The sequence below is a fragment of the Pseudoliparis swirei genome, chromosome 2 (genome assembly GCF_029220125.1).
Source record: "Pseudoliparis swirei isolate HS2019 ecotype Mariana Trench chromosome 2, NWPU_hadal_v1, whole genome shotgun sequence".
NCBI lineage: Eukaryota > Metazoa > Chordata > Actinopteri > Perciformes > Liparidae > Pseudoliparis > Pseudoliparis swirei.
Window position 1 is genome coordinate 15,555,291 of NC_079389.1, and position 19,920 is coordinate 15,575,210.

Sequence of the window (19,920 nt, forward strand, 5' to 3'; positions counted from 1 at the left end):
GGTTGATCCCCTGACTTTTCATCTAGCGCCACCATGATGTTGACCATTTTTTTATTTTTGTGAAATATCTTGACAGCCCGTTGATGGAAATGTCAGCATGCTAACAAGTTAGTTCATGAAACATTATACCTGCTAGTCCTGCATGGACAGACCTTTCTCTGCAGCACCGTGTCAGCACAAAAGATAAGTGTGGTTTCACACGCTGCCATCCGGTAATTGTAACAAGTGCGTGTTACCGCAGGTGGTACCTCCTAGCACAGAGACGTGAACTGTTCAGTTGTCTTTCATTCATTCGCTGCAGATCAGATCTACGTCCTGCTCTTGGGCCTCCACCTGACACCGTTCACTGAGCTCACTCCTATTCTCCCCAGCAGCTGAGCCAAACCACGCCCCGCCACCACAGTAATAAATTGGGTACTGGATGCAGCAACCGTGCCTGTCAAATTAAATAGCACAGATCGCTGAAGGAGAACAATGTCACAGGATACACGGCCAATGGCTGACTTGTACTCAGTCTACACCCAGTGAGTCAGACTATGGAGCTGTTAATTAGCAGCTTGTCAGTATTGGCACTATGAAGAGTACTTGGAATGCTAAAGTTGAAAGTTTGCTCAAAGCATTGCCCCGCAGAGCTGCGTGCATGTAGATTATCAGTGTTGTTTACTTCTTAATCTAACATTGGGTTTCATCTTCAAAGGCAAGGATCTCACTGGCGTCTGTTGTCTTCCAGAAATGGTACAATTGTTGACCATGAAGAAGTGCAACATTAAATCCAATATATCTCGGGTTTGTGCAGCGGAGAAGAAGAGCAGAGCAAAATAGCACAGTCTTTGGAAATATTGGATTGAAACGTTTCACCTCGGGCAAACATTTTATTATTTCAGATTCACCGTAAACATCTGGAGACAAACACACTTTTCAAGGTGCGACACACTGCTGAATACATGGCTAACAATAGAAAACCCCACGGTTTGCATAAAGAATTATATGTGACCAAATCACAGAGTAACAAACGGACTGCTGAGGTCACAAATGGGGCTAGTCGAACATAAAGTGATGTCATACAAGTGTCACATGTTGTCACATAAATATAAGAACAAGAAAGCAGCTTCTAGTAAAATGTTCTTCAGCTATGCACATAAATGATAAAACATAATAATAGTATTAATCCACATCGATTTAATGAAGTTTAGTTTCTGAAAATACCAAAGTTAGCATGGGGGTTCAGTGAGCGCGGAGCAAAAAGCTGCAAAAACCAATGGTAATTAATGTTTGTTTTTTTATTGTTCACATTCACAATAAACAACCCCTCGGCTCCTCAGATAAATCCCACACATTCATTTTGATTAAATAACATTTCATGAAGTGTTAACCACTGGGCTATTAAACAGAGGAGCATCTGTGTGTAACAGGTTTATTATGAGAACATTTTCTCTGTCATTGTATCCCCAACACTGCACATTTTATATATTTGCAGCAGCATCTGGTCACTGTAGTTTATTATGAACACACACACAAACACACACACACACACACACACACACACACACATAGCTCATATATTATCTAATTTGCAACATTAATCAGACAGGCACCATAAACCTACAATTTCCCATAAAGGAAATATATTCTTCCTCAAAATGACCTTTGACCTTTGATACAACATTGCCCTTCACAGCAAATATACGGTAACAATTTAATAAATTGCATTAGATTACAGTAGATTAAAAAGAAAAAGTCTCCCATTTCCTCCAGTTGGCTCCATGCCCTCTGCTGTACGCTCTATGGCAGAGTCAACATTATTTTGCAATACTCTTTGATTTTACAATTTTAAAGTAAGTGGTCAGAACTATAAATAGAGTAATTTCATGATCATGCTATTTTCCTCGTGGTCATGAAATGTATAAATATTCATGTAATCCCCATCCCGTCTCTTCCACACTGTACACAAAGAAACAATGAATTATTGCCTTCTTTTTGATGGGAGAACTGACTCATAACATCTCAAGTTTGACCTTTGCAGTTCTCTGCAAAATGCTTGCAAAATGTTCTTTTAAAGAAGTTATTTTATTGCCCTCAGTGTCTGACTGTTATTTTTTGTATTGACATCCTGTGGTGTCACCCTGTTTATTTGTGCTTTCATGTTAGACATCCCAGGCCTTAGAAAATCCAATTTTACTGGAGCATTTAAGCAGAATAAATATGTTGTCGCAAAAGTGACATATTTCATCTCAGAGTTAATCAGATTTGAGTTATGTGCAGAGATCACGTTTGACATCCAGACTAAATTAAATAAGATATTTTTGCCCTTTTGACAACCCAACAAAACAATAGCCATTCTGTGTAAAAAGTGCCATGCTCAGAATGTGAATAACCTGACAATTGGGCCAATAGAGGTACATTGATCTTGTAGCGATAGCTGGGAACACTGGCCTGGGAGCATGCATTGTTAAATATGCCTGCCGTGTGCATCTGCACAAATTTGCATGTTCTGGTTCTTTGTTCCTTTGAGTGATTTCCATTATTTTTGTTTTGTTTTGTCATTGTTTAACCTAGATTACTACTACCATATCTTTTTTTTCTTTATTTAATATTTTTCCTTGAAGGGATTAACTGGTGCTTTGTTTCCTATTCTTTTGTTTCAGTAAAGGGACCCGGCAGAAAGTTAAGTCTGCCAACAGATCTTAAGACTGATCTTGGTACGGTAGGCAAAAGCCAGCAGTTTTCACTTGATTTCCTTTAAGCCATTTAGTTTTTGATTTGATCTTGTTTTCTAGGCTTTAATGTTGCTTAAGTAGTTTTTCTTCTTTCAGTTTACTTGTCACTCTCTATGTTCAACCAGCCCACGAGGCTGTCGGACTTACGTTTTTGTCAATTTTTCCCCTAAATGTATTTTTATTTGATTTAACTCTTCTGTATATGTTCCTTCTACATTTTGCAAGTGTTTATAAAGGTGATTTGTAACTCATGCCCATATTTAAATTTGAGGCTTTCTATCCCTTTATCATGATTGGACCATCTTCTGATTTTACACAACCTTTCCTCCATCGATAGCCTTGTTCTACAGTGATTGGACCACTCGCTACCTCTCTCATTGTAACTCGTTCATTTCTCTCTTAAACAGTAATTTCATCTAATTTTGACTGGATCATCTGCATTATAGATACTGAGTGTCTCTCTCCCTCCCATACATCTCTACTACTGTACACATCACAATCTCAGGTTTCCCTTTCTCTTCACACATGGAGTCTCCTTTAAAGACCGCTGCTTCTCGTGCCGCCTCCTACTTATTCCTGTGACTTGCCTCATTCAATGACCTTTCTTTTTCTGACAGGTATTTTTTGTGGGGATTTAATTTGGTCAACCCTGTATTCTATTTAGTAAACATTAACAAAACATTTTAATCAAACTTTGAAAAGATTAACCTTAAACATTGTTGCCTTGTAACACATGTCTGATTTAAAAGAGAGCATTTTAAGCTCATTACATTTTCCCGTGTGCAAATGTGTGTGTGTGTGGTTGTGTGGACAAGTGCAGTATTCCATACTCTGGGCGATTTTGTGTGTGCGTGGGTGTGTGTGTGTGTGTGTGGGGGGATCTTTCTTATATGTACTACTTTCAGAACATTCTTAGGCAAGCGACATTTAGACAGATACACAGCGGTGTCGTCATATGGCTTTGGCATTGGTGGATCCATTATAACCTGTAGTTCTCAATCCCGATATTGCCTCGGTCCGTCCTGCTGTGAAACCAGACGATCGTTGCACGTGGACTGCGTGGCACGCCAGAGTTTTTCATCTTCACTTTGAAATTGAATCGTTTGTGCATGTACTGGCTGAACAGGAGACTTGGATTTTGATATGAGTGCAAAAATACTGAGCGACAGTGACTAGAAAACGCTGTCTTGTGTGTTTACTAATTAACACAATACTAATTCTCCTCACGCTTCATGAGTCTCGAAGAGAAAACCAGAGCGGAAAGGTTTGATCACAGCCTCTTCGTTTTAACTTAGGTTTTACTGCCATGGGGATGTCATTAAAGAGAAGGGTACTGTTTTTCACACAGGCAAAGGTATCATGAAGCTGCTAATTAAGGCTTTCTTGGCAGCATTTTTGTCTTGCCTACTAAACATCGGACACCGAAGAAGTTCACCCAATCAACACAATTCTGTTTTTCTTTGTCTCGTAAAATTGGTTGTCTCTAAACAAATTATTTTGCTCACACTCACACACACACAAGAACGGTACAATGCTATGAAGCTTCCAACCAACTCAGTCCCTGAAAGGAGGGCATGTAAGGCAACAATTACCGAATCTAACAAGTGTTTCCTCTCACCACCATCTTCAGCCAATTGTGTGCTACAAATTTGCACTAGAATTTAAAAACCAGATGTACGATTATTTTTAAAGATTCTTTTACTGTTCCGTTTGTCTTCACTTGTGGCTTTCTACCAGTTATGTCACAAAGACATTTTTGAAAAATATCAATTCAAAGAGAAACGAAGTGGAGATGAATTAAACCTGTTTCTCTTTTGACTTTCATACCTCTTTCTTGGCACCGATGAAACTGCCCTCACAATTTGCATGTTGCTCTCCTTTCTGTCGCCTCAGCCTCTCTTTCTCTTACCTGCTCATACCTACTTCAATCCACTCTCCAGTCTTGAGTCACTCACTCTCGCTTTCCCTTTCACTCTCATCACCACTAATTCTCCTTGACAATCCAATTGGTTTACATTGGCTTGCTCCTCTTACACTTCAAAAATAGCCATCTTCATAGGTCATGTTGTATAATACTGAGTTAAATAGTACATTAAATTAAGTTAAAGTCAAATGTTTTTCTGTTAAACAGATATAGGTGAGTTAGCTCAAGCTATATCCTTGAAAACTGCATTATAAATACGTAAAATGATCTCACCTTATTTGAAGATTTCTAAATTACATGAAGATGGATATTGCGGTCGTGGATTAGAATATGAAAGTTTTGTTTCCCTCCTTGTTTTGTTTGCTAATACTTTGCCGTTGTTACAGATCATGTCAATGGACATTGCACTAGCCCCACCTCCCAGCCCAAGCCTCGCATCCCGATGGGTCCCGAGGGGCCACGGCTTACCCGCAGAGGGCCTGGCCGACCGCCCTTCCGCAAGGCCCAGTCCGCTGCTTGCATGGAGATCTCTTTGCCTGTGTCCCACACTGAAGGTGTGTGCTTGTCTTCCCAACTCCCATCCCTAAGCCTCTATAACATTCCCTCCCTCCCAACAAGTGCATGCCATGCTCCCATGCACTCTGGGGTAAGTAGATGAAGTCCTGATGCCTCGTAAACACAAGACAAGCGTATGCTAATGCAAGTTAGCAGCATAAAAACAACCGAGGCTACTTTTGTAGATGCGCGATCTAGCTAACGAAAGATGATCAAACCTGCCAGTGACTCTCTTTACAGACCGAGGCCTTGTTTCTGAAATCACGAAGGGAGAACAGGAAGCTTGACAGGCTACGGGGTGCGAGGTGTTAGCAGGGCTCTCAAGTGTCACGCATTGAGCGTGAGACCAGGGTTGCCAGGTCTGTGTGACAAAACCAGCCCAATGGCCAAACAAAACCAGCCCAAAACCAGCCCAATGGCCAATAAAACCAGCCCAAAAACCAGCCCAATATCAGAACTCAAAATATGCCCATGCCAAACCATATACACTGCTTTTAAAGTCCATGTCCAGTACCCATAACTCCTTCATGATGCCCCTGAGATAGGAAAGTGACCCACGGAGAGCGTTATCGACGGGGGGGGGGGGGGGGGGGGGAGTGTGTGAGTGCGTCACCTGTGCGCGCGGATGTGTGCGTGTCAGCTGATCTGGAGTCAGTTTGGTAAGATTTGGGGATAAATAAATTATTTCATTTAAAATATGGATTTTTATTTAAAGATATTCATGTAATTTGCATGCAAAATAGGTCTACCCAACCAGCGGACAAAAATTCAACCAGCTGCAACACTTCAAAAGTAGCCCCAATTCGGAAAAAAACGGACCTGGCAAAACTACTCGTGAGACTCACGATTTTCGTCTCTTCCCACGCGCACCGCCACACATCGATTTCAAAAAAAAAAAAAAATCTATTTAATGTTTTAATGTGACGCAGCACGCAAAGATGAACGCGCGCCCTCACCGTGGAGGAATCAGCTCCCTGGAGTTCTGCTGTGAGGTGCCACTTATCAGCCAATCAAAAAAAGAAATGGGCTACACAATAGCCAATCAGAAAAAAAAACGTATCTGTGGGAGGAGGGGGGGGGGGGTGCCTATGCCTATGAACTTCATTTTCTTTAAATACGATTGCACACAAAGTGATCTGGTGATCAGCCAGCAGGTGCTGACGGATAGTTACCAGATCAACGTGATGCCTATTACTGCTGTATGTGTGCGTTTGCTTTCATCTTATTGTACACATATAACTCTGCAGCTTGCATTAGCATATACAACATTTGTACTACAGGTTCTGCTTCTCTTGAATGCAAACAATGGCCATTACATTGTTTCCTTAACATTGTTGCTTGCGTACACCTTGTCCGAGGCCTGAAGGTTGGTGCAATAGGATGTCGTTCAACTAAATGTATTTTATACTTCTCCAGTGTTTGGTTTTTTTCTTCTTCTTCTCCAATTTAATTTGAAAAGCAGCACTGATGTGTTTGCAATGGATCTCACAGTGAATCTTCTTCAATCAAGTGAATGTGTCTTCAGTCATGTTTTTTAAAAATGTTTTCCTTTATTTAATTTTTTTAATGTTATTATTTTGATTAGGGAAACAAAGCACACAATATTTATGAAGTGTGGCCACACCTCCTGACTTTCTCATAATCCATAAACTTTGAGCCGAGGGAAGCATGTCTTTACTCGTTAGCGAGTATGCAATTTTTCTCTCAAATGGATACCACCAAAACATTCACTTTTTTTGTTTTTTTAAGTTTACACACAAATAAAAAGAGGTGATTAAGTTGTACAAGACAACCGCTCAAGCATGATCTGCACTTTGGCATTTTGAAATTCTCAATGGCATATCTGACATTTATTTTCTTTCATTTGAACTCCATTAATTCACACTCTGACATTGATCTGTATACCATCTAAAAATGATTGACCCAGCTGGCTATGTGTGTGTCTGTGTGTGTGTGTGTGTGTGTGTGTGTACATATGCCTTTGTGTAAGGACTGTGTGCTTTTGTTGGTGTGTATATCTATGTCTGTCTCTACCAGGTGTCTTAGTGTTTTTATAGCTCGTGTATGTTTATAGTATCACCTGTTAATTAACTTAAATTAAGCCAGGCCTTTATCTTCCTCATTTTCAGCATCTTTCACATGTAATCTTCCTTGAAGATTTGATTACTATCAAAAGGAAACTTAGATCATATATTAGGCTTGTTGTTGGGTATATTATTATATATGCCAAAGCAAAAACAAAGAAGCATATGTCAAGTGGAGACCTAAAATGACACTCTTACCAGCGTAATTTTGAGATATTTACCTAGAAACTGACACATAAAAATGGTCTCCGTCAGGATTGTTCATCAGCATTTAATTACACGAGAGGACATTTTGCACTTATTCTGTCACTACCAGAAAACCTACATCAAAACACAAATGCAGCGCATTCGTTGACATCCTTGGACAAAGATGACACCACGCTTTCATCTTAACAGGACTCATGACATTCTCTGTTCAATTTGGATATTTTATTTATCTCTCTTCCAAACTGAACATTTTCTTTCAGTGGAAAAAGTCCCAGCAACATATTGCCTGATGTTTTTGTGAGCTGAACTTAAGTTCTTAACAAGGATTCACATTGCTGGGTGATTTTCTGAGGTTAACGGAAATAAGACCAAAGAGACTGCAGGTTTATGGAATGGATAATCCAGAGAGAAGTGACAGACGTGATGGTTGGTCCTGTAGGCAGAGACGCTGTCAAACACTGCAGTGCTCTAATTTAAATTGTGGATAGTGAAAATGTAATTTACCACCTTAAAGCTGCATATTGTCTTACAGAATATGGCATGTGAGAACATGTCCATGTACTTCATTTAAAGACACACTGCACACAACATGATGTTGCTCGCGTATACACCTGGTGCCCACCTGCATTACATTGCCTTCATATGGTGCTCAGGCTTCAACCACATCATAAACATGTGTCTCTGAAGAGAGAACGCTTCTGGAAAGCTCTGACTGTGCAGCTCATTGTGTTTACTTTTAGCCGGGGCTGTATCCCGCCAGGCTCATTTTACAGTAGAAAACTCAGTTTCCAAAATGCTACAGTTAAATAACAACACCCTGCACACACACCAAGACAACACACAATGGTTGCAAATAGGAGCATTTTCCTTCACATATGGGCTGCACTTTGAAGATATATTTTGGGTCAACATCCAAATGTTATTGTTGTGCAGACTTTAAAGGGTTTTAACAAACATACTGATGCAAAGTATTTATTCGAAATAATAAACAGGGTTATAGCAGTGGTGTTTTCACAGTTAACCCTTTAACACCAATTCTGCAATGGGATTCACGCTGCCATCTTCACCGACCTCATTATACAACAGTGACCTGGAGCTGAGAGGGAAGCCGTTTTGCATTAGCATAAGCTGAATGTTTTATTGAAGCCACTGCCGAGGCTTCAGCGACATCATCAATGCAGACGATGGTCGCTCTTTTCCTCAGTTGATTTAATGATCCTTTACCTCTGAAAACATCCATATGAAACTGTCTAATTGAACATGAAACTCTGAGTTTGGATTTAGCGAGGTAGCAGCTTGATATTGAAGATAACCAAAAGAGAGAATCTCTCACAGGTAGACAGAGATGAATGCACTTGTTACAGGCCACTTACTTCCTGTTTGAGTGACATTGTGCTAATCATAGGCTGTGTCAGCATGTCATTGTAATCCCTCAACATAAATGACAAATTAGTAGTTTGGGTTTTGGCTCCATTAGTATGGCCATGCTTGTGAGATATACCAGGTCATGACAACCTAGAGTTTATTTTTTCACAAACTCTGTGTGAGAGAGAGAGCCCCACGGCTCCTGTCTGACACTTAAGAAGCATGTCATTGTCTGTCTGAGGGCTGACCACCTTGCCTTTGTGTGCTTCAGCGGTCAACAGTGCTTGTGTAGTTCTGAAATAACTTGCCGACTGTGACTGGCTTAAATCAAATTGACAACGGTCATCAATGTCCGGAATTTGTCATGACAACGACCACTGGGTGTCTTGTCTTTTGCGCAAAGTGCATTTGTGTTCAGAAAAAACAGTGTGTTCAACAGCCACTCTGGGGTAGTGTAAAGCCCAGGATTTTTCCTTTCACCCTTTCAAATCCTCCGATGGTTCAAAGACAACTTTACAGTAGGATATATTATGTTGTGTCTTCACTGTAACGCCCTCCAGCTTTTGAATCTCTTGTTAGAAGTTTTCTTTAGCACCGCCCCTTTCTCTTGTGGGATCCATTGAATCCATCCCTTCAGAAGGCCTGGTATAATATAGTGTAGTGTCATTTTTAAACCACAAATCAGTTGCCATAAGATATGCGTGTGAAAAGAAACTTGAAAGACTTAAATGTGCGTTTAGTATGTGTGAACAGTCGCTTTTCTCAGCAGACCGCTGCATGTTGTCTATCTGCTGCCTACCACTGGTACTGTTGTTCATCAGATGCAATGAGGGTTAACACAGTGAAAAGCCAGCAGGTTCACTGGAATAATTAAAGGTCAGCGAGCGGTGCGAGAGATGAGGCCAATGGTAATGAGACCTGCATGCCAGGCGAGGAGACAGGAGGGAAATGGCATGGGATGTCAGACTCAATGTACAATCAACATTTCCATGCCTCCCATCTTGGTTCGTCAGCACACCTATTAAATATTGAACACACAGTTGTATAATACTATGAGCTTTGCCCGTAGATGCGGGCATACACATTTCAGTGGATGTTTAAGATTTGGAAAATAGATGTGATGTTATCAGTTGATCTGTTTATCAACATAGAAAGAAGAGTTGTTGTTTCCTCACGGTGTAACCCTGAGATTAAGTATAACCCACATGTTACATAATCACATAATATCACAAAGCAACAGTGATATTGTACTGCACCTTGGCACAGAGATGAGCTGACTCAGTCTCAGTGACTTCCGAGCCAGATGCTGAAAAAGCTCCACACCCACATGAATGTTTCACCACAAAGATACAAACCTGAAGCAGTGGACTTGCTATTTCATTGCTGTGTGCAAAAATATTCCCTGGATCTCTGCTATAAATAACTAACTCATCTTAATTGTTAAAGTGTTGCATTTTTAGGTCAAAGATTTTTTAATTACCAATCATGCTCACAATTTAAACACTGGCAAATGTATCGGATGCAGTACATCATCTGTATATACTGTATGTTAATTGTATTAAAGCATAGCTTGGCACAAAGCAGTATCATTGGCGGTGATAGTAGATAGAAGTTTTAAAAAGTATTTGTTTGAGGAATCTCCAGGTGTCTGTCCGTGTCCCTCTACACTGTGTGGGTGTATGTGAACGTACCACTGTATAAATATAGCACTTTGTCTGTCTCACTGCTTCATATTGTCTGCCTTCCCTTATCACCTCTCTGACACCGCCTGGAGTTCCCTGTCGGGGTCCCCAGGGGTCCCTGTGTCCTGTCAGAGCACCACTGTGCCTGACTTTCATTAGCCCCACAGGCTCTGTCACACAGCGTCAACACACCCCGGCGACACGTGGCAGAACCAAGCCGCTGCTACCCAGACGCACAGCAAAAGGCTATTTTGCTGCTGTGGCTGCCAGCAGCATTGTACAGCATTGTTATCACGATCCCACAAGGTTTTTCATAAATAGTACCTATCTATATCGATAATGCTCCAATACTGTTGCAAACAAGGCAAAAACGACATCAACCAGAAATTCCATGACGTCCGCGGCGTTGTGGTCACCTTTTGTGGAGGGGTTTTCATTTCTGTTGATTTGGTTCTAAATGTGTATCCTTGTTACCAGTTTGTAAACAGATCCACTCCAAACGTTCCAAAAGCTGTACAAATGTGGTCGTCGTGCAACAGTGCTGAACAGCAGCTCTTTGCTGACCGCGCCGGATCACTGTGTCGGGATGCTGGAGCCGAGCTTTCACAACACTCTTGCCAACAGTGTTTCGTTGAGAAGATGGTGCAGAAAAGGGGTTTAAAGAGAAGATGGATGTGCGGGTGGAGGTTGTGTGGCCACCAGAAACATAAACAAGTGGCCTCTTTTTTAGGCGCCCTCTCTTTTTCTGTCTTTGTATAAATTTGAAGCATTCCCTTCTCACTCAGTTGGATCTTTCTCTCTTTTTCTTTCTCTCATCCTCCGGTACTCCTGTTCATCTGTCCGTCTTGTCTGGTCTATGGCGGGGTGGCTGTGCTTGCGCGTGTGATGGTGGCTGTGTGTGTGTGTGTGTGTGTGTGTGTGTATGTATGTGTGCATGTGTGTGTGTGTGGCTGTGGCTGTGTGGCTGTGGGTGTGTGTGTGTGTCTTTCTTTGGGGCATGGCGGCGTGTGGTTTGTTCTATGGGGTTCATGTTGTGGGGGACCAGTAGGTTATGCATCCAGGAGGGCAATGCTTCAGCAGTTTCACGGAGTCACTATGTACTCCCACGACGAGCACCCCACCACCGCCCCCTTCTGCTGGAGTGAGAAAGGAGGTAAGGGGGCTTCGGCCTCAAACCCATCAACCGCTGTCCTGCTGATTATTATACATGCGTCCGTCAAGTCAGTCTGTCCGTCCTGTGGCCCTGTTTCGTCTCAAACGTGCCGAGAAGTGCTTGCTCATGTCCCACGGTGTGGGGTGATGCCATCTCTAACGCAGTGCGTAGCGTAGATGTTTTGCAGAGTTACACTGTTTATCCCCCAAGCCCCCCTCCCCCTTCTATAAATAGTGGATGACCATTGACCTGTACGGATTGTGGTTCACGTAGTGCCTCTAAATTGCACACATTGAACATCTGTCAAACCTTTCTTCTTTTTCTTTGAGCCTGACGTGTACGCCGGGCTTTGCACCCATCTGTAGTTGCTGTTGCATAAAGTCGGCACTCTGCAACATTAGGCTGGACATGCAGTGCTGCACATTGCCTGGTTGTAAATAATTCAGAATGAAATGCAACAATACATAAATACTTCTTATGACGGAGGCTTTAAGCATACAATGGAGGACACACATGGGTATCACTCTGGGATTCTTGAATTTGGTGCAACGGCAAGTGTGTGTGTGTGTGTTTGCATTCTAGTGTGTATCTGTCTGTCTGTAAATATGTGTGTGTGGGTTTGAAAAAGCTTGAAGTGTATCTATATGTGTTAGGCCGCTGAATGGAATCTCCTTAGTACCTGGACATTTTCATTGGTGTATGTGTGTGTGTGTGTGGGCATGTGTGTGCGTAGGCTCTGTGTAAAAAGTCGTGTCTGTCATGTTGTCTCTTTATAATTAAAATATCACATTTCTTCTCAATGTATCACATGTTTCACCGCGTTCCAGTGTTGACGTAAAAAATAAAATCTGTGGGCAAACACACGTGACCTTTCGAACATGTGTCTCCCGAGCTCCTGATCACTCTCCTTCTCCTCACCGTGTTTTGTTTATTTTTTAACGGCTTGTCCTGTCACACCACCATTATTTCTTCTTTTCCCACCACATTGCTGTTCCCTTTCACAACTCCTGCAACTCTTCTTTCTGTTTCCTGTAGTTCTCTCTCACTCCCTCTCTCTCTCTCTTATTGTCACTTGATGCCCCCCCCCCTCCACCCCTTGCATCGTGTCCACCTGTGCTGTGCTTCTGTGTTTGCCGACTGCTGCTACAGAGAGCCGTGAAAACTCCTTCAGCCGCTCACGCAGTTCCAGTGTTTCCAGCATCGACCGGGAGACCAAAGAGGCCATCACCACACTGCAGTTTGGAGAGTCCTACGGGCGCAAGGGTGACGCACTGCCCACCCCATGTCTATGGGTGGGCACCAGCTTAGGCGTGGTCCTTCTCATTCCAATGTCCATTCCCACCGCCCACGAGGAGAGGATGGAGGAACCGGTGACAATTGGCCCCAGCGGTGAGTTCCAGTGAGACAGGGGTCCATAGATGGTGGATTATTAACAACATTTCCAGTGTGCTCACTTTTGGTTTAATTGTACATTCAAATATAGTGTTTTAAAAAATCTAGCCAAACCTTTGGCCTGGTAGTTAGTTTGTATAGTTTCCACATCTCAGCAATACTTTGGTGAGTACAATATTATCACAACAGATAGTCATAGAAAAATCCATGATACACCCTAAATCGCATTAATTAAGCAATTCAAGGACTCGTGAGCAGAAAAATTAAGACAAAGACATAATTAATCAAAAGATGAAAAGAGACAACACAAAATAAATTGTCAATTGAAGCTCTTCACTCACCACTACAATGAAGCCATGAATCTATTCAATGGAAGTTTATTTTCAATTCAGAGAAAATCATTTTTATTGAAATGTAACTTCCCTCCTCTGTGGGTTTCAAGCTGTGATGATGGGTGTTGTGCTCCACATGACAGACACACAATGAGTATTTTCAATGTTTGCCTGTGCCCAATGAAAACTGTTAAATGTTGTTTAATCATTTGTTGTGAAGCTTGCACAGTGGAGCACAGTGGAGCACAGTGGGATTTGGATAATAAAGGAGCGAGTTTCTAAACTGCTGGGCCAACTCAAAATGATTCCGCTCAAAATGTCCGGTCTACATTTGTTGGACTCATATTGACTCATATATTTTGCATAACATGGTTCAACAAAAAGACAAAAAGCTTCAAAGTGTCTAAAGGGACCAGGTCAATGTGACGGATGTTGTGGACAATGAGCAGTTTTATTATTTTTTGTTTTTAAATAATATCATCTTATGAAGTTAATAAGGCCGGTTAGCAAAAGTACATTTGTTGTCATGGATAGCTTGGAGAGCATTTGTAATACATGATAGCTTTGACTTACTTCTATAATTGGGGACAAGGATAGATTTTGCTGCCCCTTTGGGTTTGGACTCAATTATAAACTAAGCACAACTGAGCCTTTCAAACCTGTAATACATGTCCATAAACCTTATTGTGTGAGGACAAGGTCTCTTACTCACAGATGAAACATTAGTACACCCACAAATCCAGTTCCTTTGAAGTACTAGTTGTCCTCTTAAGACTAAGCCTATTACTATAGAAAGTCACAATTTCAGTTTCAAGAAATAAGTAATGAAGAGAAAGGCAGGTATCGTTGAATTCTCCTTGTGTGTTTTTATAGTGCTTCTATAGATTGTGGATCGTTTCTCCTGCAGAACATTTTGTATTTGACCATCTTTTTTAGGATCCTCTTGGTGATGTGGTGTAGCTTTGAACATTGTAGTTTTAGACTTCATGCCTTCCCTCTGTTGACCCAAACACTCCCAGGCACGGTCGTGATGCTGAAGGGCTCGGTGTTGCGCTTCAGCTTCTTGGACTGTATGGGAGCGCTCATTCAGAGCCCCCATGAGGTTTGGCGGGACCCCAACGCCCCCGAGGACCCTGACCGAGTGCGTCGACGCAAGCTGATCCACTTTTCATCATCATCCTCCCAAGAAGGAGAGGGGCATCTGGCTGTGGTGTGCTCCGAGAGGCAGGCCAAAGTAGTCTTGATGCCCTCACAGTCTTGCCTCTATGTCCACAACATCACCGAGTCGTCCTTTGTGCTGCGAGCCGACGTGGTTTCTGTGAGCAACAGTGTGTGCCTGGCCTGCTTCTGTGCTAACGGACACGTTATGACACTCAGGTATTACCTCAAGTACTCGTCTACCTGAAACTTAACAATTTCCCGGGAAAAACATGATAAACTGTCTTCTCAATCGTGATGTATTGTTCCTGCTGATATACTGTCTCAGATAAGGGCTGATCATTGAGGTAACAGTTAAGGAATAACTCTATTCTGCTTGGTTTTATGTTATTTGGTGTTACCTTTTTTTCTATGTTACTGATATCTCTATTTTTCTATTGCCACATTTGATTTGTGGCGTGGTTGACTTTGCTGGTAATTCAGGTGTTCTGGTTTTCTGTGCTCTTCCCACAGTTTGCCCAGTCTAAGACCGCTGATGGATGTCAATTACTTGCCTCTGACAGACATGCGCATCGCAAGAACCTTTTGCTTCACCAACGGGGGTCAGGCACTATATCTTAGCTCCCCAACAGAGATTCAGAGAATTACATACAGCCAGGAGATGTGTGACAACATGCAGGTATCAATCAATCTATCCATCTATCCATATATCCATCTATCAATCTTCTGTATTTAAAATGTGTATATATATATACATACACACACAAACATCTGTCTCTCTCTGACATGCAACGTCTAAGAATTTAGCTTTTTGTTTGAGTAGTAAGTAAATGTATGATGCTGTGCACATTACTGTAAGACTATTCTAATTTGCTTGACTTGTAATTTTCATCCTCCGCATATTTTTTGATCTGAGTTCAGAAAGATATTGGTGCAGTTGATAAGCAGGTGCCATTATTCCGACCCGAGGTGAAGCACAGAGCTGGCAGAGGCCATTAAAGTAAAATGTCACACCTGTCATGTGTGCTTCGAACGCAACTGGGTGGATCTAGTGTTACTGTGTGTGTGTGTGTGTGTGTGTGTGTGTTGTGCGCAAGCATGTGCGCGTGTGCAGACTTTGGCTTATTTATATTCATAGCCGTGTTTATTCTTAAGAGCCATTAATGCACATGCACAGACATAACAGTTGGTGTAGCTTGTAACATGATGCTGCCATAGTGCCACCTGCTGTACAGCAACAGCAATTACTCAGATTATGGTCACGGAGGGAGATTTGTAACTAACTTAATGAAGGGAAGACTGTAGACAACCAATATCAGCAATACAGTGCTCTGGTTCAGAACTTGAAATAATTGTTTTCAAAATGTATTAATTGTTAAAAAGTTATTTTTCTCCATTTTCTTTAATTTCAGGAAATGCTGGGGGAGCTATTTACACCAATAGAAACACCGGAAGCCCAGAACAGAGGATTCCTAAAGGGCTTCTTTGGAGGACATTCTCATAACTTCGACAGAGAGGAGCTCTGTGCGTTTTTTTATGTTTCCTCTTTTTCTCAGTATGAAGGGTTTTATTCTGAGGTGAACAAATCCACCTGAAAATGTCATTTGTAATTTCTGAAAAAAATCAATATCTAGAAGGAACTGAGTAGCAAAGGGCTAAAAACTAGGGCTGTCAATCGATTAAAAAAAATTAACTAATTAATCGCACATTTTGAAATTATAATTAATAATTTTTTTTTTTCGAAGACTAAATCTTCTAAATGATGAGTAATCCCCAGACAGCAGCGTATATTTTAGACACTTGTTATTGTTTATTTTTTTTAAAAAAAAAAACAGAGTGAGCTGTTCAAAGTTTCTCCTACCTATAAAGTGTGTGTGAGGTATTTAAATGTGTGGATGATAAATTGTTTCTTCAGTGAAACATTCAGATAGATAAAAAGAAGTGTGTGTAGATTGGTGGTCCTGTCAACTTTAGCAGACACACTGAGCAGCAGTGGAAACTGTGGTAAACTGAAATGTGTCTGTCTGTCCTCTCTTTTTTCTGGATTTTTTTCTCACATGTAAATTCACACACAATTAAATTTTTATTTTAAACACATTCCATGTTCCCCCACCATTCTATCATTCTCCCAGGTGAGGCCCGCCCCCTGTCATGTTCTCTATCTTTCTCTACAGCAAGTAATTTCTTAATTCTTTTTCTTAAATTTCTTTTGTTTTGTATCTGTAAAAAACGCGTGTTGGTTGTTGGTCGCAGCATGCAGCATGTGTCTTTGTCTCCACCACTCTTTCCTCTTCTCTCTCGCCATCTCTATCCCGGAGCCGCTCCTGTGTGCCTTGTTGCTGTCGTGCGGAAAAAAAAAAAAAAAAGTCCGCCTTCGCCTCGCCACCGTCACGCCTCTGCTCTCGGAGGGAGGTGACGGAGAGGGCGAGGCGGACTGGGGCGAGCGGAAGGAGGCGGACTGCTTGACAAACCCAACGCACAACACAAGTCCACAAAAAGGCTAATTGATTAATTGCGTTTTAATATTTTAGTTAAAAGCAAATTAGCGTTAATGTCGCACGGCGTTAACTGCTACTAAAAACCCATCATAGCTATAATAGTGACCCAGGCTATGCCTGCCTTCATTTAACTTTCCACCTGATGTTGTTGACAGTTGGTGAGGCAGCAGCTGGGAAGGGTTCTCGGAGTCTAGCCCAGCACATTCCTGGGCAGGCGGGGATGGAGGGCATGAAGGTGGCAGCTAGCGGAGTTGCAGGTGACCTGGCACGGGCCCGCATTGCTCTGGATGAGAGAGGCCAAAAGCTTGGGGAGCTGGAGGATCGAACCGCACTCATGATGACCGGTGCAGAAACCTTCTCCAAACACGCTCACGAGGTAAAATAAAGATTATTAAGAATTCATGAACCTTATAGAATGTTACAACCACATTTATGACAAAACAATCTAAAATGTATTGTAAATATATTTCTTTAAAAATGCTGTTGAAAAGTGAAATCTAGTGAAAGTCAAGATATGGTGAACAGAAAATGATAACCTCATGGTTGCACCAGATGACCCTTCACAAAGCCCCGCTCTATGTCGTTAGCTGCTTCTAACATATGTGGGCGCTGACTGATGCTACACTCTGATTGGCTGGTCTGTGTTTTGGGATGGGATTTGGCGAAGGGTGATGTCATTTATTTAGAATGCTAAATGGCGATACAGATTTTTTAAAATGCTACATACAACAGCTTCAATGCAAACCTTTCAAAAATGTGGTGTTATTCCAAAGGAAATGGAGCACTAACAACTTGTAATTCCTCACCATTGACTGTATGTGAATTTTTCTTTCTACAGCTGATGCTGAAGTGCAAGGACAAGAAGTGGTACCGGTTCTAATTGCAAGAGGGCTGAGGCTGCCCTTGATCTGCCGGGAGCTTTTTGCCGGAACAGGGACTTTCACTCCAGAAATGAGAGCAATTAAAAGAGAGACTCAAGAGTGACTTTGTCTTCACGGCTTCTGAACAGGCTCCGGTGCTGTCGCGTTGTGGAAGGAAGGCGACGTGTTAGTTCCTTGTAGACACGAATGGATGAGGACAGAAAGAGAAAGGCACATGGTTGCATTTGATGGACTGTAGATGCAACTGGAAATATCCAGTGTGTGTTGGTGTGGGTGTGCGTGTGTGTGTGTGCAGAGGGGGGGGGGGGGTCGATGTGCGTGGTTGGGTTTTCTGGACCTCACTGTGTAGATACTCACAAGTTAAGAAACCAACAAGAAATGCATGAAACAAAAATGGATGACTATTACTAATATCCAACTGCCATATTAACAAGCAGCATGCTACTCGAACAGAAGATACACAAATAAAAAGTTTTATTTAATGATATAAGCCAACAATGGAAACTATTAAAAAAAACTTATATTTTTGAAATATTGACAAAAATATATATATATATATATATGAAAAGGGAACTGTATACCTGCATCGCTATTAAGCCAAAACTAGTATTCTTTTCCCTTTATTAATTTTTAATTTGTTGTTCTTTTTTTTCTTTCTTCAGTTACAGCAAATATGAAATATCACAATATAGATGAACATAGTTAACTTTCTCTTCAAACACTATACTGACAATTGGTTCTTACCAATTACTCTGGGCTGCACCGTGCAAACACAAGACAGTCGTATATAACCTTATCCTGCACAATCTAATCACACTAATTCCCCTTTCCGGCTGCTGCTGCTTACAGAAGCATTATGTGATGAGGAATCTCTCACTTCCCAACAACAGGTGTATAAAAACAGAGAACCGATTGGAGGAGGACATGTTCAAAGGCTGGTAGTGTTTAAAGCGTATTCTGGACACAGTGTGTTTATAGCTATAGTCTGACCCTATATCCTATTCACGTGCCATAAAAAACAAGATGAGTGAATCCACCCACTGTTAACTAATTAACAAAGAGCTAATATGTGGTAGTCATCATATGTTCGATCAGAACAGATGAGACACAGTACTTGTAGTTCGCCAGAGGGCATGTATCAAAGTCAAATAAGTCTGTTTTCTTTTTGAAAAAAAGAAATATGGTGGGTGTTTATATTTATTTGTTGGGGGGTGTTGCTGGTTCACTATTTCATTCATTAGCTGCCTTTGTTTGATGTATGAGTTTAGTGAGCCATAAAGTGTGTGTGTGTGTATGTCAGAGAGAGAACGAGAGAGCGAGAGACAAAGAGGGCCACAAGTGTTCAGCAAACTCAACTCTTTCTCTGCCAAAGCAATCAGAAATGAACGACACTCTCCCGTTTCTCTTCAACTCAGTCTTTTAAAAGTTGTGGTTTTACGCATTTTCAGGGTTAAACTTGAGCGGTCCTCTATTTGTGATCACAAACAATGATTTTAATGATTGTCAATGTCTTTGTGACGGGAGTATGAAGAGGGGGTGGAGTCACAACCACTTAATCGCTACTTACTTGTGAATGGATCATCAGTAAACGGTTCAGGAGAAGTAACAGTGTTTTTCTCAGTGATGTTCAGACGTGAGTCAGTAGAAGAAACTGTGTGTAAAACATTTGCGACAATTTCAACACAAGGCAAATATGTCATTTTTTGTTCAATATTGTTCTTGATGACTGATATCCTCTTGTCGCAGTCCTTTATTTGATGGTGATGGCCTCTAAACTAAAGGCTATTGTATGTTTAAAAACAACAAATGTTTCATGATACATGGTTGTGTATCATATTGTGATTGTGTTGTACATGTCAATGGGTAGCCACATGACAGGCAAACAGCATTAACTGAGGATAATATTTCGCACTTGTGTATTTGTCTGTATTTTGAATCGATCTGAAAAACCAAACAGGATTATTGATATCCA

General features: G+C 41.4%; 1 protein-coding gene across 1 annotated transcript in view; it reads left to right on the top strand.

Moving 5' to 3' along the window:
* Positions 1-18,180, top strand: part of stxbp5l (syntaxin binding protein 5L) — a 135,736-nt gene extending 117,556 nt beyond the window's left edge. The window contains exons 21-27 of the mRNA XM_056438653.1: positions 5,028-5,195; positions 12,837-13,076; positions 14,431-14,788; positions 15,083-15,248; positions 15,982-16,093; positions 17,223-17,443; positions 17,906-18,180. Coding sequence (XP_056294628.1) covers positions 5,028-5,195; positions 12,837-13,076; positions 14,431-14,788; positions 15,083-15,248; positions 15,982-16,093; positions 17,223-17,443; positions 17,906-17,947 — 1,307 coding nt within the window. The 3' untranslated portion in view covers positions 17,948-18,180. The remainder of the gene's footprint in view (positions 1-5,027; positions 5,196-12,836; positions 13,077-14,430; positions 14,789-15,082; positions 15,249-15,981; positions 16,094-17,222; positions 17,444-17,905) is intronic.
* Positions 18,181-19,920: the final 1,740 nt, after the last annotated feature.